General features: G+C 33.8%; 1 protein-coding gene across 2 annotated transcripts in view; it reads right to left on the bottom strand.

Annotated features, from left to right (window-relative positions):
* DYM (dymeclin) overlaps nucleotides 1–25,689 on the bottom strand; it is a 540,520-nt gene that overhangs the window by 153,382 nt on the left and 361,449 nt on the right. For both annotated transcript variants that reach the window (XM_074279349.1, XM_074279350.1), the window contains one exon: nucleotides 1,033–1,135. In XM_074279349.1, the coding sequence (XP_074135450.1) occupies nucleotides 1,033–1,135 (103 nt within the window). The remainder of the gene's footprint in view (nucleotides 1–1,032; nucleotides 1,136–25,689) is intronic.

A 25,689-nucleotide genomic window follows, 5' to 3' on the forward strand; every position in this document is an offset into this window, starting at 1 on the left:
AAGAAAAAATTGATTGAATAAACTATAGATAGATACTATACTATTCCAGATGACTGATATTTCTGTTATAGAAATCATCTGAACAATGATTTGTGCATGGTCAAGATCAGTTCTGATGATTGTATGCTAAAAGAGTGATAGGGAAGAAAGCATAGTGCTAGCATAATACTCAGTGAGCCAGGAAACTTAGTTTTTATGCCATGACTCTAAAAGATGGATAAGCCACTTGTTATTTTGATTTTTCTCATCTAAAAAAATCTAATAAAAGCTTTAACAACAAAAAATGTCCAAAGACATAATGGAAACATGAATTTTAGCCTGTTACAAGTTTTAATTTTCTGTGTAATGATATAAAAAAATAGAATGTTTAATAGATGTGTTGCATAATTACAGGTGGCATAGAGCTGGAAATAAATTACACTTTTTAGGCCTCTGATTATCCATAAAAACTCTTTATAATGTAATGCTATGCTAAATGCTATCTTTAAAAAAAAAAAAAAAAAGGCAGAATAGTCATATTGCTCCAGAAGCTGATAACTTAAAAGCAAAGAAATATGAACCAGGGATATTAAGGTACTATAGTAATTCAATCAATCAATAGATTACTAAGTGCAACCTAGTAATATAGTTAGGCCTCAGTATTCTCAACTTTCAAGGGGTTAGACAGGAGACATTCTCTAACCTCATAATCTTGTAAAACCTATGAAAGTCATGTATTTTTCTATCAATATCATTTGAAAACTATGAACTTACTGAATGAAGCCCCAGAAGGTGCCTAGTTATGAAGTCTTGTTGGTTTAGGGTTGTTGGGTGGTGTTGGATCCCTCCTCCCCCCCATTTGTACATTCATTTTTCAGTTTTTTCCCTTATTTTTCAGATATGATATCATTCCTTCAAAGTTCCCTTATTTGGCTATTGGTGGTTGCTGGGTCATCACAATTTCAGACATTTTTTAGAGGAAAAGAGATGTTGCCATTTGTTCGTTTGATGTTTAAAAGAAAATAATTTAATACAGTTAAGGTAAATACTTACATAATCTGGCAGAGGAACATCATCAGAACTCAGGGAACCCCTCAGGGATTGTGTGGCTTGTTCCAGAACTTTGTTGTGTTTTTTAGACAGCAAAGAAAACAAACTAAAAAAAAAAAAAAAAAAAAAAAAAAGTAAAAGAAAAAAAGTTTAAGAAAACCAAAGTTCAAAAGATCTAGTTTCTAGATAAAACCCCATTATTTCTTATATGGCAATCTTATAAAATGTACATGTCTATTTAGGTTTCTGTTAGCTGAATATTAATACTTTTTATGTAATAAGAAACTAGATATATGTTTAAATTATAAGGGCACAATGACAATGGGAAGAAGTTTGACAGATTACAAATTTTATTGCATATTTGGGAAAATTATTTACTAGAGGTTTAAAAGGTTATAGTTTTATGTTTACAGTTCAGAATCTATGTATTAAAATATGCATCAAAACTATAATGATACTTTAAAATAATTTAGTTAACAAAAATACTTTTCCTTTTGACTTAAAGAAGATGGCAGATTAATAGCCAGAATGGCTTTGAAAATGTGATTACTTTTCTAGGAAATGATTAACTATTAACATGCCAAGAATTTGGTCTTAAAGTTGAATATTCTGTCAGTGAACTATGATCTCTCATATTGCATGTGTGTGAGAATTAAGCTGGAGAAAGGTGTAGGTACACTTACCTAGAGAATTTTTAAAAATATATTTTAAAAAAGTCCAACAAATTATCCTCACCTTTTCAATTAAGCATATATTTTTTTCCATCAATTGAAAAATATATTTGTTACTTCTTGACATCTTTCTTCAAAATACTACCGGGGCTTTATTTTAAAACTGAATTTAGTATTAGAATCGTTAAATATGGCTGTGAATGTTCTCTTCTAGGCTTGTGAACTGTTCTTAGAAAAAGCCTTTATATGTCATGTTATGGTAGATATTACCTAAATAAAAAGCAAAACTAATCAATGCTCTAGAAACTACTTACTTAAAAATCAATAAGTTTGAGCCAGATATTAAGGTCAATATTGTAATTATGCAAAAAAAAAATACATGCTGGGTACCAACTAAGTATCCAGGAACTCTAGAGAATTAAGAATAAGTAAAAGACATAATTTCTGCTCTGAAAGAACTTATAATTAATCAGAGACAGACATAATACACACAAAAGTACTAGAGAAGGGGTGTTAAATGGAAGATGACAAATTATAATATTTCTAGAATTCAGGTTCACAAGAGCTTTGATCTAGAGTTGGCAGAGACCTTAGAGGTCATCTGGTACAGTAAGGTCAAATTCAAATGGAAATGTTCCCCAATGGGTTACACAGACTTAGAAAACCTCAAATTAACATCACTTATGTGGTACTGTATTTTACTTATTTGGTTAAATATTTCCATTACATTTTAATCTGGTTGGGATGTACTCCAATTTTGATACCTTTGAACTAGTCCTACCTTCTTATTTTATAGAAAAGAAAACTGAGATGCAGAAAAACACACTGATTTGTCCACAGTCACTATTGGATACTAGTCACTTTGGGTCAGACTCAATTTTCCCACCTATAAAATGGGAATAACATTATAGCACCTATTTCTCTGAGTGGTGAGACAATATATACGAAGCACTTTGACAAACCTTCTGATGTTGGATACTTGCTAGCTATTGTTATTAAGCAGGAGTTAGATAAAGGAGTCAAGAAAGGTATTTCATGAAGTAGCAGCCCCCTAAACAAGTTAAGAATAAGCATGTTCTGTGCAAAAGATGATAAGCAGATTAGGGAAGATATCATAAGTTAAGAGCTAAGGGGATAATAAGGATGGATATGGAATTTATACACTTTATATACAGAAACGCAGCCAACATATCTTATTTACATGAAATAAAAGCAAAAAGATTATATAGGGAATTTGTTGAATGAAGAGGAGCAACTAGAACTATTTAATAAGAGAAATGGCTATCACTTTTCAATTTATTAGTGCAATGAAATTCAACAAGCATTTGAACTTGCTATGAAAAGGCACTCACTGTGTTAACTGTGAAATGTATCCTGGAATGGCTAGAATTTCAAGAGTACCTTAACTAATGGGAACAAATTTTTAAAGATCTCAGAGGCATGAAACATAGCTTGGGAGGTTTAGAGTCAGTACTGGAAAACACAGGCAAAAAGAGGACTTTGAATAAATTGACCTGGAAGAAGTACATGTGAATGGGGGAAAAGTAGAAAGAAATAAAGAAGTAGTAGGTCTTGAGCATATTTCATTGATTTAATGGAAAGTAAGATCATACTATTTAAAAAGAAGAAAAAAGAAAATTGGAGTCAAAAGAACTAGTTCTAACTTCTGACTATCGAGGCAAAAACTAAGGCTTTGTAGGTCAAAGTGACTTTCCCAGGGTTACAAAACTGGTAAACTGGTACATCTTAATTTCAAATCCAGGATTTTTTTTCACTATATCACAATTACAGTCACTGTAGGCAAATTATTTTCCATGTCTTCTGAGATGTCAAATAAAGGTCAATTTCTCCCCTAGAAAGAGGGGCTCCAGATTCAAACTATTCCTCTCCTTTATCTTTCATATATAAATATATTCATATTTAATAGCATTGTGTGATGACTTTTAATAATAAATATCAAAATAACATCTGTAATAAAAGTTCCAGAATATAAACTGAAAAATCAATTTTGATAGATACTAGATAAAATAACTCAAAATAAGGGGGAAAAACTGTTATACTAAAAGATACTTTTATTTTCACATATGCTTTGATATCATTACCATGGGTAAGAGAAACAAATTTTTGCCACACAAGATACCTGGCTAATTGAACAAATCTTCTGTGGTTTCTGTGGCACTAGGAGAATCACTCTCTTTCATTAAAAAGAGAATAAGTTTCAAACACTCAACAAAACTAAACTCCTGCTTTCATAGTTTAACTTAAAGAATTTCACAAGCGGTAAAATAAAGATGCATTGATCTTTTAAATCAGAACATGAGAAACTGTATTGACAGTTTTTAGAATTGTAGAGTCAGGAGGCTATGGGCTATGGGCACATTTTCTTTTTAGATCTGAGCAACAAAAGAAAAAAAAAGCCGTTTCACCCACCCACCCATCAATAAATATCTACTATGTATGCACTGTGCTAGGTGCTGGGGATACAACCAAAAAAAATGAAAATTATTGTCCTTAAGGAGTTGATATCTTATGAGGGAAACAATAAATACATCTAAAATCCATACAAAAATATGAAAGTAAATACAAGTTAATTTGCAGAGGAGACACCAGCTGAAGTGATCAGAAAAGGCCTCAGATAGAAGGGATCTAGAACTAAGCTCTAAAGGAATTTGACACCCCAGAGGAAGAGGTGAAGGGGGTATCCATTCCAAGCATAGAGGATAGCCCAAAGGTAGGTGAAGTTGAATGTTTGCTATCTTCCTTGAGTAATATGCTATTTTTTGGGTGCTAGGCAAGGCTCTCACATTGATAGTGTAAAGAGTATATCAAATGTTTATTGTACTGCTTTTCCATTATTTCACTACAGTCACTGGAGAAGCTGAAGCAGAGCATATAGTCCATTTAGTATTTTTTTTTTCATGGGATGCCATGCCCCAAGAATTTATTCCCTAATGAATAGTCTGGTTATGAATCATGAGAAAATGTAATCCAGACTATATACAGAACTTGATTGAATTTGTTTGAGTTTATACCCTGCAAGCAAAGATCTGGAGTACTCAGGGTTGTTTCTATGTATTATAATGCATCAGAATGTTACCTTTGTGAATGGAATGGCCATATTAATATTGAAATTCTTGCTATATGTGAAACTAGAAGATATAAGGAAGTTGCATCAAATAAGAACATTCTTACAGAATTACATAGCATATTAAGATTTCTGAAACACTTTACATACATTTTTTTATTTGCCTCAGAGTGTGAGACAAGTATTAAAGATATTATTCTCATTTCAAAGGTGAGGAAAAAGACAGGAAAATTGAATGATTTGTTCATGATCATACAGTTAGTAAACTATATTTGGGTACCATTAACTATAACTGCAATTGGCAATAAAGTCTTCCTGATTCTAAACCCCCAACTTAATCCATTCTGCTCCACTGCATTTTCTTCCAGCATGGCTCCTAGATCCTCCCTGTTGAGGTGCAGCACAGTGCCTAGCACTTAATGAATGTTTTCTGACATACTGAAAATGAAGGAGTTGATAGAGTTGACTTCATTATGTGCACAAAGGCAACAAAAATCGTCACTCCACAGCACAATGTCTTCTAATCTTGTGGTATATATGAAGAGCATATAAGAAAAAGATATCATCATGAAAATAACAGCATTTTATTCAACAATACCTACTGTAAACAAGTGAATTTCCCTACCTCTTCAGGACTTTAATAAGATCCTCCAAAATAAGTCAATATATACCATGGGGCTTAGGGATGTCAATGAAAAGGTGGAGATAGAGGAAGATGGTGAAAAATAAATTGGAAAACATGATTCTGGATTAAAAAGTGAAAGGGGCCAAAGCGTGAACTTTTATGTCTCCAAATCATGAATACTTTCCTAATATAATAACATTCTGGACATGGAAGCACCAACTGACATTAAAGAAAATGGAGCTTGCATATCATAAGCAGGAAATACTTAGATACTGAATGGGACTGATTGGATGAAGTATTTCTCAGTATTGAGTCACATGATCCCTGTTTCCAGAACTGGGACCCTGGGGAGGTCATGATCTCTGAAGAGATGAACTTTGAATCCTGGGATACAGGAAGTTGCAGGAAGAGACATGACCTGTAGGAGGCAGCCAACATTGGTGACCATTAGTCAAGAATGGTTACATCCTTTTAGTCTATCTAATGAGAAAGCTCAAGTCTTTTGCTTTTAAACCCTGGACAAGCTGGAAGTTGGCCAGGTTCCAGGAGCACAGTGGTAGAGCTGGGATGGCTCCCAGGTGTGTCTGGGCCTCTCCCTGCAAGGATTAAATCAGTGTTTTCTCTTTGTACCTGATGATGTCTCTGATTAGTTAATTGGAATGGGGGTCTTGCACCCAACTTGTCCCACCCAGTACCAATGTGGGAATCATTTTTGAAAAATGGTATAAATGTAGTCAGAACAATGATTAGTTCAAATAAAGGTCAAACTCAATATCAAACTTGAAGGATTAAAATGATATCACTTGCAATTATAATAGCTCTAACCTGACCTATTCAAATAAGCTCCTGATGCAAATGGATAAAGAAGAAAACACAGACTCGGATTATCACCATTTCCTCTAGAAGTTTAATTGATAAAAAGCTAAAGCCAAAAGGGGGAAGTCAAAAGAGCCAAGAAACTGCCTCAGAAAGGAAACAATTTCTTTGCCAAGTAGCAACACTGGTTTAGAATAGAAATTCATTTGGAAAATATTATGGAGAATAATGCCTCATAAAATAGTAAAGAGCTATAGAAGGAAAAATGAATCTATGGAAATTTGGTGTGAGGCACAATTAAGCTAGCTTATACCACGAGTTTTTATAGGCAAAAAGGAGAACAACAAATGAATGAAAAATGTAATGAAAATGCCAACATGTTTGCAGACAACTAATTTTTACCACTGATGATATGGAATGTTCACATCTGGATCTCAAACCCTGATGTGCTATTAATATGAGGAAGTAGAAATGGCATGTAAGAAAATGAAGTCTGGAAAAGCAGCTAACTAAACCAAGCACACAGAGAAGAGTTATAGGGGGATACAAATTTTCAGGATATTTAGGGGGGGAGATGGAAATAAATACCAAAAGACTGAAAAATCACATTCAGTTTAGTTACTATAAAAGGCAAATGAGAACATCAGTTACAAAAGACCTATACCTTTTAATAACTACAAAATTTTTATGAGAATAATTTAGACTGGTATCAAAGACATTCTTTGATGAGAATACGAAAAGGAAATAGATGTTTTTTCACAAATCATTTTCTACAATAGACATTTTCACAGCCATACAATTAATGGAAAGGATGTAAAAGAGTACAGGATTCTACTGTGATTATACAGTTGAAAAGCATTTTCCAACCCAATCCAATATGCATGTATAAAATGCCTACGTGCAAGGCATTTGAGATACAGAGAGAAAATTAAAAACAGTTCCTGACCTTAAGGAGCTTATGTCTGGCTGTTTAGAGCATGTAAGCAGTTAAGTATACACATAATAATTTGAGGAGACAGAGAGAAGAAACAATCAAGAAAGTCTACCATGGGGAGGTGGCACATAAACTAAATCTTAAATGAAGGGAAGGATTATAAGAAGTGGAGGTTGGGAATGGGAAGCTGAAAGCATGTGGTCGATCTGAAAAGAGAAAAGAAAGTAGATTAAAGACAAAATTTAGGGAAGTATGTGTAAGATACTTTGTTTGAATGCAGAGTATGTGAAAGAAAATAAAACCTGTAAAGATAAGCTAGAGTCAGAATGTGTAGGGCTTTAAATGGCAAGCTGATGAGTGTAATATATTCTATTGGCAATGGAAAGCTCACCATAATAGCAATTATGTGCAAGAGATAAAACAATTTCAGCTGTCTTTACAATTTAGAACATAATAAAATCTAATGAAATAACAATTCAATGAACTGATAGTAAAGAGGAGAAAAATTTGGAAAACAAGGTTTTGCAAAGGTGAATATTGAAAACTATATTTACATGTATCTGGAATAAATAAAAAACATTTTAAAAAAGGATTAGAAGGGAAACAGTTAAGCAGAAAAAAAATTATCTGATAAAGGTCTCATTACCAAGGTATATAAGGAACAGATTAAAATTTATAATTCAGTTGGTAAATGAGCAAAGAATATGAACAAGCAGTTTTCAAAGGAATAAATCCTAGCTATTAATAGCCATATAAAAATGCCCCAAATTACTAAGAATCAGAGAAAAGAGAAATGCAATTTCACCTTATACTTCTCAGATTGATAAATGTTGAAGAGCTGGTAGTAAAATAGGCACAATAATGCCCTGTAGATGAAAATGTGACTTGGTCTAGCCATTCTGAAAAGCAATTTGGAATTATGTCTGCCATGAAAATAAACTATGCATATCCTTAGACTAAATGATAAAACTACTAGGCCTACATTACAAATCAAAGAAAAGGAAAAGAACTGATATGTACATATATGTCACAGTACTTTTTGTAGGGACAAAGCATTTGAAACAAAAGAGGTACTCTTCAGGTGAGGAATGGCTGAATAAACTATGGTATACAGGGTATTCCAAGTCTTAGTGCAATTTTAAGCTTTAAGAACTTCAGATGTATAAATATGACAAACTTACAAAAATATTTGAAAGATTAATTATTTGAAAATTTAAAATACCAATATATTCTTTTTACTCAAATTCAACATAACTGCCATTTTGTGTTTTCATTGCTCTAGTTAATTTTCAAACTTTGTATTACAAACTTCAGTCATATAGTGACTGACAGGAATGCAGTAGATCATCCAATGTGGATGTGATCTCATAAGAAAAAGTCAAATAGAGATCAAGTAACTAGAAGGGCCAAGCATGAGAACCTTGTCTACAAATCCATCTCAGATCTGAAAAGGTGTCATCCAGAAACTGCTGCACATTAATGACATGATCCTAATTTGTTAAAATAAAAAGTTCATTATTCAAAATTAATAAAATGATACATTTAAGTAAGTCTTTAAATAATGTTTGTTTTTGGTAAGTCTGCAACATTTATGCTTTTTGAAATTATTAAAGCTTAAACCTGCACAGAGACTTTCTGGACATCCTATGTGAATGTAATAATTATCATTGTACCATAAGAAATGACTAAAGAGATGATTTCAGGAAAAACCTGGAAAAACTCATATAAACCAATACAAAGTGAAGTATGCAGAACCAGGAAAAAAAATTATATAATTAAAAAGACTCCAAAAAAATTGCACACAAATCAATGCAATGACTACCATTCCAGAATTTTATAAAGTATCTACATAAAAATATTTTCTTTGTGTTTTATGATTTTCTTCATCATAATACAGGCAACACTACCCACTTATTTCCTGATTTTGATAAAGAAGGCATATTAATCTCTTAGGAAAATTATAGATTTCTAAGTTCAATAACAATTGAATACATATAAGGGATTTAGTCATAGTTTTAAATACTCTGTTTTTTGCTTAAGGAGTCAATTTGGTGCTTTTAAAAGGGTACATCCCTCAGTATAATTATATTTTTTCACAGAATGTCAAAATTAAAATGATGATCCAGAAGACTTACCCTTCATAGACTTCATACTTGTACAAATACTAAATCTCATTTAACTTATAATATTTGAATGAGTTTGAATGACATAAAGTTTCTTTTAATTCACACCTTCAGGATAGTTAGGGAGAATATATATATTTCACACTACATCCAATCTTGAAGTATAAGACCCAAATCATAAATTATGATATTTCTCATTAATGAGGATTAAATGACCATCATGTTCAAAAGTTGTCCTCATAACTACCAATATGTTTAGTACTTTGACTTTAGTTGCATAATGTCAATTATTTCAAGCCTAAATTATAAGTCAATTAAAGATTAGCATAATGTGTGGGGAATATACTATGTAAATATTTAATAACTTTGGTTATTTCCCATGACTATATAAAATTTCCAATTTTACAAAATACCTTCATAAAATTCCATTCTTTGTGTTCCCTCTACTGTTTCCATAGCTAAATTAAATCTCAAATTTCATCACAGAAATCCATTGTACCTGTTGTAATGGAGGAGAAACTAAGGCGAGACAGAGATTAGAGAGTTTTTAATATTTTATTTGAAAGAGAGAGATTTACTGGAACCAAATGGAACTTTGGTCCCAGGGGTGAATGAGACTATCATCTCCAAGAATCCAGCAAACAATGTGAGTTTTCAATCACACACACACACACACACACACACACACACACACACACACACACACACACACAAATGGTTCTAAGCTACCAGGGGGTAGGCTGAGGCAGAGGCGAAAGCAGTGCACTGAGAGCAAAATGGATTATCAATCCAGTTCTGACAGGGTCAGGGGAAGCACCATAAATTCTTGATGACTTAGGAGGACTTGGGAGCCAGGAAGTCTGAACTCCTCTTTATCTTGAGTTTACACATTTACAATTTATAACCTTAGAGTAACTAGCCCTAAGTTATATCAGTCCCAATGATCAGGGGGGGGGACGCAAACCAGGGGGATTAAGGCAGAACAATTCAGGGAAACTGAGTCAGGGCAATAAAAGGGAACTGTGGCACAACACTGTAAAACTCCATTACAATAAATTGTTAGGAACTGACTGAAAATTAGCGAAATTAAATGACTTGCCACAGTAATTTCAAGAGGAGCAACAGTAGAACTCAGATTTTAAGCTTTGTGTTCTTTTGACTATATAATACCCTTCTTCCTATTCTATACCTTTTCTTTTACTTGAATATTATAGTGAGCTCAATTGTGAATGACTTATTCTCCGCAATAAAATGATCTAAGACAATTCCAAAGGACTTATGATAAAAAATGGTATCTATCTCCAGAGAAAGAACTGAAGTCTGACTTCAGGTCAAAACATATTTTTTAAAACTTTATTTTTCTTGCTTTGTTTTTCTGGTTTTGGTCTGTGTTTTCTTTCATAACATGACTAATAAGGAAATATGTTTTGGATGACTGCACATGTATAAATGTTATTAAACCGTTTTCTGTCTCAGAAAACAGGGAGAGATGAGGGAGAATTTAGAACTCTAAATTTAAAAAAAAACCCAATTAAAATTGTTCTTACATGTAACTGGGGAAAATGAAATCCTAAATTAAATAAAAAAGAATATCCTAATGATGCATGGGGCTTGAACTAGCTGAGTTAAGAATCATGTCTTAACCTCTCTTAAGTGGCAGTGTCATATAGTGACTAAAGGTCTGACCTGGAGTCAGAATGTAAATTGCATCTCTAATATTTGCTAATTGTATGATATGAGCAAGTTATTATTCTCTCTGAGCCTCAGCTTCCTTAGATACAAAATGGGGGTAATAATACTTAAGTATTTAAAAAGATTTTTGAGGAAAAAGATTTCTAAAATATAATATAGTATGGAAATGAATTATTATTATTATTATTATTATTATTATTTAGAGGAAAACACTTTCAGTTTAAAATTAAGTTATTTTCTCCTGACATTAAGTTTAATGATACTGGAATACAGATCTAATGAGATAAGCTACCATATCATCCAGTCAATAAAATTTTTTTTCTAAATGTGATTATTATTATTTTTTTTTTGGGGGGGCAACTAGAATTAAGTGATTTGCTCAGGGGCACACAGATAGTAAGTGTTAAATTTCTGAGGCCGGATTTGAATTCAGGTCCTCCAGGGCCAGTGCTGTGTCCATTGAGCCATTCATTTAGCTGCCTCTCATTAAATAACTTTTAATTTTTGAATTGAAAAGTTTTGTACTAAATGCCTTTATATTTGATTTTGTGGTCATCCTCAACTCCCATACTTAAGCTCATTGTGGGTAGGAATGCTTTTCTTTTGTCTATATACTATCTAACACTAGCTATTTTATCAATATTAAATAAACATCATCACAGGAATAGTTTCAACATGGTAGCAATAATGAAGACGGATTGATTCTATTCTAATTGTCTCAGTTTCAAATATGCCTTCACTTAGTCTGATGAGGGAGAAACAAAAACACTATAGCTTTGGAACAATATCACTATTACTTGAAATGGAAACCAACAATCTGGACAGGATATGGAACCCAAGAATTTGATTTGGTTAAATGACAATTATTTATTAATTTAGAATATACAAGCCCCATTTTCAAAGGAAAAGGCATTTATTTTTCAGTAAAAGATGCACATAGTCATCTAGATCATGGCAATTTTCCATACAATTTTCAAAGCATGGTTGCTTAGATTCTTTTAATATTTCTGAAAATCTAGACTCAGAAGTTTCCAAAGATACTCATTTATTCCAATTCTCATTGGAATCAACAGTATCCCACCTACAGCTTAATAGCAACTAATATTATACACATAGCATTTTAACATTTATAAACTGCTTTACATAAACACATCTGATCCTTTCAGTAACACAGAAAGTATTAGATAATGGAAGTATTATTACTCCTATATCTCTAGATGTAGTTAGTGAAGTTAAGTGACTTTTTGAAGGTCATATTGCTAGTTAATGATGAATCTAAGGCTTTGAACCAGACTTGGCCTTCTTCCAAAAGCAGGTCTCTTTTTGTCTTGTTATTTCTCTAAGAAGCTACATCACAAAAAAGATTTTTTGAAAAGACGTTCAATAGGAAAAACATCAGTGTTTAAATGTTTCCCCTATTAACTGTAATAATTTGGTTTCCTCATTACCTATTCTAATTATTTTAATCTCTTTTTCTTTTCTTATTGCCAAAACTAACATTTCTAAGGCAATATTGAAGAGTTACGATCATAGTGGGCAACCTTGTTTCACCCCTGATCTTATTGGGAATGGCTCTTCTTTGTCCCCATTACATATGATGCTTGCTGGTTACCTTATTACTTGTAAATGAAAACTCATTTTAGCTCCATAGACAACAAGACCAAACAAATAATTTCAACAGCTCAGAAATGATATTATATTTAAGGTTATAGGTAGTTTTAAGGAATCTGATTGGAAAGGATGACAATTATCAACTAATGTTACTCAGTTTACATTATTTACATTACATTAGCTTTTCTGTCACAGATTTACTATATTGGAATAGAAAGACTGTCAAAATCTAGGGAGAACTTAAGGCTTAGTTCTGGCTATGTTAATAAGATATTTTTGTAAAACTATGAAAGTCACAATCTCTAGATTGTAGTTTTCCTTTTATAAAATGAAAGATATAGACCAGACAATGGCTTTTAGCTCTAAGCTTTTTGGTTAGACTTTTTTTTTTCCTACATACTTTTAGGAAATATTCTATAATGCAAATAATCTACATTATAGGTTATTCTATAAATGACCTATAACAGCACATTATTGGTATTAAGAAATTCCAATCTAACAATAGTGTAACACTGAGATTCAAAGAAGAAGGAAGTTCTAATTTTTATTAACACTTAAATGGTCAAACATTTAATAAAATAGCATTGAAATAAAATATAAATTGAAACTCCAATTGCAAACTGAAGATATTTATCACTTTTCCTCAGCATAAGGCAGTGCATCTGAGACCCCTAAGGCAGATCACTGAGGTGCAACAGCATTAATGTGCTATATAAATGCTAACTATTATTATTAAGATAATATAGAAGATTCAAATTCCAAACTGTTTTATTTAAAGCCAGCAAATATCTATTAAGTTCCAATTATGTACAAGGCATTGGTCTTAGAAAATTGAAATAAAACACAAATTCTTCTTGAAAAGAAATCTGTAACAGAACATAAGTAAAAAAACTTTCCCCAGAAATAGCTGATATAATAGAATTTTATGAGTGTAATGCAGAGATTCAGACAAGGTGCTATAAGAATTTTGAGAGATTACTTTTAGAAGAGGGATTTTTAACTTGGGATCCAAAAATAAATTTCAAGAAATCTGTGATTTTTAAAAAATTTTGATTACTGTGGCAATATAGTTGATTTTCTTTGCTATCCTATGGATTTCATTCAATTAATTTGAAAACATTATTTGGAGATGGAATCTAGAGGCTTTATCAGACTTCTGAAGGTCCAAGACCCATAAAAAAGATGCAGAACTCCTGAGAAGGGCATCCTGGAAGACTCTGTGACAACAGCAATGATATCAGGTTTGGATTTGTAGGGACAGACTTCAACCAGCAGAAGTGTCTTAACTTTCTAGATCAGAGGCGTTCAAATACTGCCCACAACCCAAACAAGTTAAAAAACGTAACTGGGAAATGTTTAACAAAATAACTTCAAATATAATATAGAACACAGATATGTTAATTTGTGGTCTTCTAAGTGGAACTGCAGGGATCCTCTAGGATTGTGGCCTCATTGCTCTGTGACTTTAATCTTACTACTCTTGAGAAAGACAAAGAAACAGGAGGAGGAACGATGATAAGGAGTCCAGTTTTGCTGGAATATAGAGAATGTAAGAGGAAAAATATGTGACAAAAGTTTGGACAAATAAGAGATAGCCACATTTTAAATTTTGTTGCTCAGGTTTTGGGATAATGGACTGATATTAGATTTTTTTTCTAGTTCATAAATTAATATAATCTTTTAATTTCCCACAAATGATTAAATGTTGCCTCAGAATTTCTTTTCCTCTTTCCTCAGATTTCTGTAAAAGAAGAACTAATAAGAGAGCTCTGAGAATCAGAAAAACAAGATAAAGAAGCTTGAACAATATTTTCACTTGAAATATTATTCTCAAAGGAAAAGACTCCAGTATTTACCAGAAATTATATATCTGATGACATAGATACTATATTTTAATCATTTTGTTTTCCTCAGAAAGAATGGCTGGCACACTTGAATTAGCCCCCTTTTAAACAATTACATATTATTTAATGAATGAATACTTTACTGAAACTATAGCTGGACAGTTCTGTTGTCACCTTTGAAACTAATAAAAACAATGAAACACAGTCTTAGTTTACCCAGGAGGGAACCAAACACAACAATTATTAGTTAACCTTAGAAAAAGGGGAAAAGAGGGCAGTTCAGCAATACTACTGAAATCTGCTGTTGAAAATATCAACCTCCTTATCTTCAATAGCAGTTGTAAACATTAAGTGTCTACTATCTTACAGCTTTAAATTTCACATTTAATATTTTTCATTACAGTTTATTAAATTAAATTCAACTAAACGAGCAAGACTCTCTGTTGGACATTAGGAATAAAGTTGAAATAAAGCATTGATGTTGCCCTTGAGGAGTTATACTCTAAAGGGGGACAGAGTAAAATATGTGTACTATGACACAAAAAAGGGGGGAGGGAGATGTGACTAGGTCTCTCTTACACAAGCACTCACAAGCTGATACCAATATAGAACGGCACAAACGTTTTAATACTCTTTTTTTTTCTAATAAATTCATCCCTCCTTACTTAGCGAGCCTGGTAATCTCTATTCTCATGGGCTCAATTACATTGATGTCAAATTTAGCACAGGCACCAATCAGCTTTAATCCTAAACTCAGAACCTTCAAATTTAATCAGTCTATCAGCCTCAGACTCTTTGGAAGCAAGTTTGACAGGAACAGGCCCCCCATACTCAGGATTGTTGTTCTATCTTTTTTAAGTCTTGTTTGACTCTTTGGGGCCCTGTTTGGGGTTTTCTTGCAAAGACAATAGGGTGGTTTCCATTTCCTTCTCCAGCTCATTTTACAGATGAGGAACTGAGAAAAGCAGGGTTAAAGGGACTTGTCCAGGGTCACACAGCTCATAAAAATTGGAGACCAAATTTGAACTTATGAAGTATTCCTGACTCCAGGCCTGGGACTCTATCCACTGCACCATCTAGTGGCCTGTTATACCTAGGCAACGGAGAAATTGCTTTAAAGGTCAAGACACAGTACAATGAGAAAGATAAGTAGGGATACATGATTTTCAAGGCTTCGTGAATATTTATATTTGTTTGACCTTAAAGTAAAATGATTACACAGATAGAAAGATGAAGAGTAGATGTTCCATGCATAAGGAATGGTTTGTATGACTACATAGTTGCAAAAGAGGGCAGGGATATATCAGATGTTCCATTTTGAATTGGCTGTAGGAAGCATGATGGAAAGCAAGGTGGAGTAAGATTGGAAAATCTTCATCAATTGTGAATCAGTGTCAGGCTAAGGGATCTGCTACCCAGATAGTAAGGATTCACTAAAGAATTTTGTTAGCCACATTGTTTCATGACCTTAGAAAAATAATTTAATTGACATGTGAAGAATATAATCTGCAGTGATAATGGCAGAGTAGAGGAAAAGGGGACAAGACTATGTTATGAATCACACTTTTAGGCCATCTACAAACATTAACTGTTGGCACTATAAATGTGAGGTCTTTGGTATTGGACACTGAGACCAATGAACTGAAAGTCTGCAGAATAAAGCCAAAATGGCATATTATTAATGAAAGCAGAAGGCAGTAAGCACTTGCTGTTAGTGAGTTCCACTTAAGATAGTAAACTGAAGGACTTCACAAGAGCTAACTCTTTCAAATATAATACAACAAAGCTTTTAAAGGGTATTAGTTTGAAGAATGAACAAGAAATCTAAAGAGAAAAAATACTATGCAACTTTATCTACCCCAGGTCTGACTGAACTCAGACACCTAGAAGCCTAAGGGCATTGAGAAAAGAATGTCAGAAGTCTATCAAAATTCTGATCAGAGATGCTATAGAGGTAACTGAGGCTTGTAGTGCTATTTTCCCAGAGGAAATAAAAGATCCCCATATGATTCTGAGTATAGTCCCATGTGATAAATTGGAAACCAGAGGAAAGGAGCTCAGGAAATGATAGTGAGGAGCAAATAAAGTGTGAGCCCCTTCCTCTCCCTTTCCAAGAGTGCTGGAGGAGGTAGAGCCTGGTTATGGCAAAACATCCCAAATTTAAAAATGTGGCTGGAAATAGGAATAAGCAGAAAAAACCAAACCTGTTAAAGAAATATTATGGTTGCAGGTTAAGTGGAATTCCAAAGCAGTTAGAGAGAAAAATAAATGGCTCAGGATGCATGAGTACCTGAACAAAAAAGGAAAACATAAAATATTAAATTATAAGTGAAATAAAGAGCTCTGAAGGTAAAAGCTAGAAGGAGGATAAATAGGTCTGAACAAAGGATGGACAATCTTATGAAAGTAATGAAATCTTTGAGAATAAGAATAGAGCAAAAAGAACTTGTGGACTTCCTGAAACAACAACAACAACAAAAAAGAGAAATAGTAAAAAACAGAAACTGTAAAGTATATACTATAAAAAACAACTGGTCTGGAAAATAGCTCAAGGAGAGATCAATTAAGAATCATTAGTTTCCCTGAAAACAGTGACCAAACCAAAAAACCAAAACCAAAACCAAAAACAAAACAAACAAACAAAAAAACAAAAAAACACCTGACTTTCATATTTCAAAAAAATCATAAAAGGAAACTGCCCAGATATAATAAAACTAAAGGGCAATGTGAAATGGAAATAATTAATTTACACTTCCTAATACCTCAAAATGAAAACTCCCTAGGAATTACATAGACCAAACCCTGAGCTTCTACATGAAAGAAAAAAAAAAATTAAGTACTAAGGAAACAAGTTAACAAAAAACTTGGCAGGAACTATAAAGTAGAGAATATCTCAAAATGCAATATTCCAAAAGGCAAGAGATAAAAGATTATACAATAAGGATATACTCTATAAAAAGCTGAGCATAATATTATAGGATGGGGAGAAGGTTGACTTTTTTCTGAACTAGAGGTCTTTCAAGGATTTCTGCTGAAAAGCCAAGAGCTGAAATGCAATTTTGAAATGCATATTTCAGTCAAGAAATTTAGAAAGGTAGAAATATTTGAGTCAGACAGTGAACAAGCCGTTAGTAAGTGCTTACTATGGAGCAGATGCTATGTTAAACACTGGGGATTCACAGAATCGCACAACAGTTTCTGATCTGAAGGACTCTTGAGTTCTCATGAGGGAAACTTTAAATAAGGACTGGGTCTGTGTTAGGTCTACGTGAAAAACACACAGAACAGAACAGCCTGGAGAGGTACTACCAGCAGCAGAAACCAGCAGAGGTGTCTTGCAGAAGGTGGGATATAAACTGAGTCTTGATGAAAGGCAAGGAAGCTAAGAGGTAGAGGTGAGGGGAGAGTATCAGAGAGATAGGGTTTGAGAAAGATTAAGTATACCAAGGTAGATCAATCTCAGAGAGTGGAGGAGGTGTAGGGAGGTCAACTATAAGACTGGAAGCATAGGAAGGTGCCAGATTATGAATAGCTTTGACCTTGGTGGAAATAGAGAGCCACTGGAACCCTTTACTGGGAGATGATGACAGGGGCAATCCTATGCTTTAGAAAAATCACTTTAGTGGTTTAATGGAAGACTGATTTGTTGTAAGCAAAGACTTGAGGCATGGAGACCAGTTAAGAAGGTAAAGTGCCATTGTCCAGGTAAGAGAGGAAGCAGCTGGATAAGCAGAGATAAGGTGATACATGTGAGAGATATTTAGTAGAAATGACAAGACAGCATTAATTTGGATAAATGCTACTAATGCCATTGAGGAGTGGAGGATAATATTAAGATCATAAATCTAGTGAGTGGAAGAATGGCGTTGGGATTTTGGAAAAGAGGAGGATTTGAAAACAAAGATAATGATTTTTCTATCGGAAGGAGGTGGAGCACTTATTTATTAAATACCTACTATGTGTCAGATGCTGTGCTAAACATTTTACAAATAATATCTCATCTGATCCTCACAACATTTGAATGGAGATGTTATTGTTATAGCCATTTTACATTTGGGGAAACTGAGGCATTTGCTAAGGTCATACATCTAGCATCTGAGGCCACATCTGAACTCAGATCTTTCTGACTCCAGCCATTGCCCTCCACAATTGCCTCTCACCTGGTATTTCCTTACTCCTCTATTTATGGTCTGGATTTTTTATTAATAATTTTAAATTCATTCATACCAGAGAATATTAATACTTTACAATAACAAAACTTTTAGGTCTGTTGAAAAAAAAAAGTATGCTAACTTGAAACAAGGCTGAAATTAAGCATGATCTCCCAAAGAATATGAGACATGGCATATTTATGAGGATGTAGAAAAATGGCTTCCTTACTGTCTTATAAAAAAATAAGATTTATTGGTAGGACAGAGAGAAAAGTGAGAAAATGAAGGCTGCTAGAAACCACAGAATTAGGTGCCTCATTTAAACCAATTTTTCACTCATCATCATCTTAGCTAGCATGTATATATACTTAGTTTGCAAAATGCTTTACAAATGTAAATTCATTTAATCCTCACAAATAACCCTGTGATATAAGTACTATATTATTTCCATTTTAAAGATGAGAAAAACTAAGAGACAAAGGATCACACAGCTAGTAAATACCTGAGACCAGGAGGGCTTAGGTCTTGCAGACTCCAATAGTGAAGGAATTAACTGCATAAAGCAGAGCCATGTTTGCTTTCTACACTCTCAAGACATAAGGCCCCAAGAATGAGGCCTTCTTCCCCTGGATAACATTGCTCTGTTCTTTAGTCATCACCACTGATCCCTCCTCAGCTACTTACACCAAAATGAGCTTTGGTTTTTTGTGTCCTCTCCCCCCCATCTACAAAGGATTTGTTACACAGAATATTTACAGTGTAAAAAAAGCAACCTTAGAACTGTAGAGAAAAAGATGATGCTATTGCCAATTGTACTTTAATATTAATAATGAAAAAATGTTTCATAGTGGGAGTATTTATATCCATATTAATATACTTAATTAAAATCAGTTTATAAATTTCTGCAAGTCTTCAAAAGTTAGGCAAGCTATTAAAAATTTGAATTACCAGTAATTATCCTAAAATTCTTTTCAAGTGATCATTTCATATTTAATATTACATACTATTTTTACTACATTGTTTTAATAATTTTTTCCACAAAAAAAATTACTCAAGAGTTTCATTTTCTCCATATCAAAGAGAAACGAAATGATTATTCTTCAGTTTGAACATAGTATATCATTCTGCCTGCCCTGATGTTAACAGGTAGCTTCCCTTGAAGCTCTATTGGAAGGAGAACAGGTATAGGATTCAAGAAACATCAAACTGGAAATTCTAGCTCAAATACTTTTTTTCCCCAGAAGATGAAGTAAGTATGATAAATGGTGCCCAAATGTAGAAGAGTCTCCCAGTTCTCACATTTTGGAATGTGAGAACAAGTTTAGAGGAAAAGAAACTAAACTGGGAATAATGAAACATTAAAATGGGATGAGAAAAATATATTTCATACTATCAGAAAATGTTCTCATTTTCAGAATTTCTTCTTAAAATCCAGGACAGATAGTACCTTTAGCATCTGCAAGAGGCTTTAATTGTATTCATTCTCAAAGGCACGAAATGAACTGAATTAATGCAATGAAAATACCAACATTACCTTTATGAAATGTGTGTTCTAGTGTGGTCCACAAACATTTAATTATTTAAAGTTTTCTTAAGTGACTTTTTTCTCTCCCAGAACTTTTCTTACCAATATGCTGTAGATAATACTCTGTAATTGATTATTAACATTTTTGTACCACCTCTCTGGATCATCATTTCTTTGCCTGTTTTCCAGCTTTTCTTAACAAAGATGCCTACCAACCTTCTGTCTTCATGTGCTCGCCATATTTTTCTCTCTAATCAGAGTAGTGGCTCTCTCAACATAGAAAGTTCAAACTTTTTTTCTCCTTTTTAATGGTTCCACAATTGTACTCTAATTTATGTGTCTGATCTCAGTTTCTCCTACACCCTGCCCCTCCTCATTCTTTTCTTCTAAATGCAGTCTTTGTCTCTTGCCTACTCTAGCCCAAGTCTTCTTTCAAGACTGGAACAGCCTACTGAATCTACCAAATTGTCCTCAAATCACTTGTAGAAGCCACTTTTTTTTTTTTCTTCCCCCAGTGCTGCCTACTTGACTTACCTTCCACCTGATATCCCATCACTTTTATTTCTAAACTGAATTCTTTAGACAATAATTTTAAAAATTGGGAACTCAAAAAGAATGCTATCAAATTCATCATATTTTAATTCACAACAGAGATGTTAATACAGATAACTTTAAAATAATAAAACTTCTAAGTCTACTTGATGGGGGTTGAAATCCCTTTAAGATTCCTTTTTAATTGCCCAACCCATGGCTGACCTTGATTCACAAATCCTGGTCAAAGGCACCCTTTGAATATCCGGGCCCAGCCCCACTATCAGCTCAGCTTCCCCCAGCCCTCACCTGATTTGAACTAACTGAAAAGCCCGCCGAGAACTTGAGGGGTACCGCCCATCATCTTCTAAGGGTTCCTGCCTGCCCAGCGGCCACCTTCGGCCCTGGCATCTTTCTAACTGAGCTTTACTTCCAAACTTCTACAATAAACCTTTTATTTATCAATCTAGGTTTTTGGGCCTGTAAATTCATTTACAATGGACACTGCGCCTCATGAGATTATCTGTGCGCCGAGAAATGGGGTCCCACCTTTCCTTTCCCTCATTATACTGAGAAAAATATATTGATAAAGTACGGCTGAAATTAGGCATGATCTTCCAAAGAATGCTAGATATGGTATGTTTCAAAGGATGCAGAGAGGTATTGAGAAATGTCATATTAATATATCTCTGTCATATAAATATGAGATTCATTGTTAGGGCATAGTTTATCACTCCACTGGGATGGAAAGGAACAGAAAAGTAGAGGGGGAAAATGAGATAGTAATGCTAGAAACCATTGGATTAGATGCCAAACCTAATTCAATCTTTCACAAATTAATTTCAAAACAATTTCAAAATTGCTTATTTCTCTGTGCCTCAGGTTCTTTATGTAAAATAAGGATTAGAAGATTTTGAACTGGGATAAAATCATATTTTTTAAGATCATATAATCCAATTATCTCATTCTACTGATTAGGAAACAGGAGTATAGAGGTTAATGACTCATCTAAAGTAACACTAGTAATAAATGACAGAACTAAGACACTGGTTCTTTTGAGTCCAAATGGATTTCTACATTCCAGATGTCACTATCCTGGCAGATACCTCTACATAATAATCCTGAGAGAGTAAATAAAGCAGTTGATATGAAGCTATCTTTTTAGAAAAACTACTAAATATGAAATCACTACATAATTGTTCTGAGTGAGAATTCCAATGAAATAATACTTTAAAACTGCATTAATCAGGTAAAGTAGAAGTTAGCCAAAGCTCAAAGATGAAACAAACAAAATTACCATATAATAAAAAAATCTGCAAACTCAAGTTTCAGCCTGAACTCATTTTCTTTCTCACTAAACTTCAGCCCTCTTCAAATTTCCCTATTCTCTCTCTCGTCTCTCTTCCTCTCTCTCTCTCTCTCTCTCTCTCTCTCTCTCTCTCTCTCTCTCATAATCCTCAGATCTTAGTACAGTGCCTGATGCAAAACAGGTGCATCAAGATGCTTGTTGACTGACTAAGGCACCGTTACCATTCTGTTTTCCTCCCACAACACTGATTAAAGACTAATTCAGGAATTTCTTATCTCCACAACAATTTCTCATCACTGTCTCCTCTATACTCTTGCAGCTACCACTTCAGTTCAGGTCTTACATCACTTTTCATTTAGATGATCCCAATAGCTTCCTGCTTCAATCTCTCACCATCTTATTCCATCCTACACAGTGATGCCAATATAATTTATGTTCAGTATAGATCTGATCTCTTGCTCATGTCAACTGTAGTGCTTTCTTACTGTTTTTAGGAAAATATACAAACTTCTCCCTGTTTAACTTTTTAAAGCCCTCAACAACCTTTTCCAGTGTTAATTAATAATAATATGAATTTAAGTATGAATAATATAGAAAAAAAATATATATATGAATAATATAGAAAAAAAAGAAAGCAATTATAAATATATGTATGTATGCATGTCTAGGACTATCTGAAGAAACATTATTTTAATTAAATACGATGGAGAAAATGTCTCTTTTAAAGATTATTATAAAAAGACATATTCAAAGTCAGGGTATAATCTGAGAGAAGGGATTTCATAGGGTATTTAGTCCAACCTCCTCATTTTAAAATAGAAACCGGGCCTTAGGAAACCTAAAAGACTTGCCCAAAGTCATACTGATAATAAGTGTTCAAGGCAGGATTTGAAGTCTACTTCTCTGATTTGACATTGATTTCTTTTCCCTATTGTACTATGCTGTCACATTAATACATTAAGAATATAGTATGCATATACTTTATTAGTCTTAACTGGAAAATGTAACTATGAAATCTATGAATGAAGTCTATAGTTTTGATTGTGGACAGACATTTCATAATAAAATGAGGCCATTTCACCCTTTGCAAAAACTTAATTTATCACTTTTTTTGATCTTCTAATTCAAAAAGTTTTTATTTCATTTATCTCTGGAAAATTTAAAGAGCTATAAAAGCCTTAATAAACTATCAGCACACTGAGTGTCAATTAATCAGAGTCAATAGGTCAGCGGATTAGTAAAGCATTGGTTTCTTTTTATTCTTTATAGCTTTCCTAGGCTGGTAGAAGGGAATGATTATTTTGGCAGGACCCCCGCCATGAAAATATACTGATCTGGAAACATCTGAATAGAAGATGAAAATGTAGCAGTGGGGTACATAGAGTTGAGAATATGCTTCTTGTCAAATATGGCTTCCCAAAGCTCTCCATAGGCAATCAGAGGAAAGGATTTATTTATTAGGCTGGATGTTGTGATCCTTTTGATTGAAGAGCAATGGGAGCAGTGAACAAGACTGAAAGAGCTTAAAATGGACTCCAAGAACATGATCCCTTTTTGGGAAGGGTCAGAGGGGAAAGGGTACATAGTGGAATGTAAAGTTCTTGGATTGTGAGGGTCCGCTCGTCTGCTCAATTATAATCCTTCTCTGGGAGGAGATCTGTAAAATCTTTTCCTCTGTGCGCAGGTTTCTTGGGAGCTCTGAATCTCCTCCAGCTCTTGTCCTTCCCCAAATCAGACTGGTCTCCTTTCAGCCTGCCTGGCGTCAAAACTCTATCCCAGAGTCGATTCTCTCAGACCCAATGCTGCCCTTCTTTTATCCTCCCAGAGAATGGGCATGGGATAATGCAAGAGCTTCTGGGAAAAATTACTTCAACCAATGAACTTGCTCCTCCTAAGCATGCAAGCTCCTCCCCAGGAGCTCAAAGGGGTTAAACTCCTAGTAAAGACCAGAACTAGAGAATTGTTAAGTACTGACTTAGCACTTAATAAGAACCTAATATCTCATTATCTCATTAGCACTTAGTAAGAACCTGATAGTGGAAAAGTTCTGTTTTACTGGAATGAGGAAACTTCTAAATGATTCACAAATATTGAGAGTGCAACAAATTACCAGCAGAAGATGATTTTGAAGATTGTCAGAAAAGGTCTGTTTTAATCGGTAATGGAGGGAGGCAAAGGTGTAAGCTGGCTGAGCATAGATACCAGTGCAGACAGCACAGAGTCCCAGGTGGTGCGGACTGTGCATGGTGGAGAATCTACACAGAGGAATCTACAGCAGTGTAGGCCACTCTGCCCTGGCTGCTAGCCAGTAGATCCGCAGAGAAGTTATAAAATATTCAACACAAACACAAAAGGTAAATAGTAAATCCCAAAACACCAGAATCTCACAAGACCGTGGCCATGACCACCCAGCACCAAGAATGAGTTAGTACTAACTCAGCACATCTGGTACCCACTTATATAGGAAGCTGCTTATACAGGAAGTTTGGAAAACCTCCCCAGCCTTAAAAGTAGACCTTAACTTTTTTTTTTTTTTAAATGAGTAAAAAAGCAAAGAGAAGTCTGACAATAGATAGTTTTTATAATGAAAGAGAAAAACAGATTTCAATCCCTGGGGAGACTAAAAGCAGATCATCTCTAGATGAAGTCCCAAAAGGTGATATAACCTGGTCCCCACCACACAAGGCTCTCCTAGAAGAAATTAAAAAGGATCTTAAAAGAGAGCTAGGAGAAAAATGGTGAAAAGAAATGAAAACTTTGCAAGAGGGTTTGGAAAAGGCATATAACTAATTAAAAACAGATTTGATAAAGTGGGAAAAGAAAACAATTCCTATAAAACCATAATTTGTGAAACAGAAAAAAAAAGAAAATAACTCCTTAAAAAACAGAATTTGTGAAAATGGAAAAAAATTCCATAGAACAAAACAATTCATTTAAGAATTCAAATGGACAAATAAAAAAAAGTAAATGAAGAAAATAATTCACAAAAATTCAGAACTGAACAAATGGAAATGATTGCTCAATGAAACAACAAGAATCAGTAAAGCAAAACCAAAAAAGGAAAAAATGTAAAATACCTAATTGGGAAAACAACTGACCTGGAAAACAGATCTAGGAGAGACAATTTAAGGTTTATTGGACTCCCTGAAAGCCACGATGAAAAAAAAGAGCCTAGACATTATTTTCAGGAAATCATCAAAGAGAACTGCCCAGATGTCATAGAATCAGAAGGTAAAATAACCACTGAAAGAATTCAAACACCTCCTGAAAGAGACTCCAAAATTAAAACTTCAAGGAATTCTGTGGCTAAATTTCAGAATTATCAGACCAAGGGAAAAAAAACAACTCAAATATCAAGGAGCCATAATAAGGATTACCCAGGAACTATCTGCTTCTACTTTAAAGGATCAAAGGGACTGGAATCTGAATTCTAAAAGGAGAAGGAACTTGAAATGCAGCCAAGAATAAATGACCCTGGCTAAACTGAGCATTTTCTTTCAGGGAAGAAGATGGATATTCAATAAAACAGGTGATTTCCATTTATTTCTGATGAAAAGACTAGAGCTAAATAAAAAAATATGACCTCAAAATATAGAACTCAAGAGAATCATTAAAAGGTAAAAAGAAAAGAATTTTTGAGAATTGTATTTCTGTTATAGGTATATATAGAAAGTACATGCATAATCTGATTTTATTGTTATAATATAAAAAAGAAACCAGAGGTGGAAAGGGGAATGTACTGG

The sequence above is a fragment of the Sminthopsis crassicaudata genome, chromosome 1 (genome assembly GCF_048593235.1).
Source record: "Sminthopsis crassicaudata isolate SCR6 chromosome 1, ASM4859323v1, whole genome shotgun sequence".
NCBI lineage: Eukaryota > Metazoa > Chordata > Mammalia > Dasyuromorphia > Dasyuridae > Sminthopsis > Sminthopsis crassicaudata.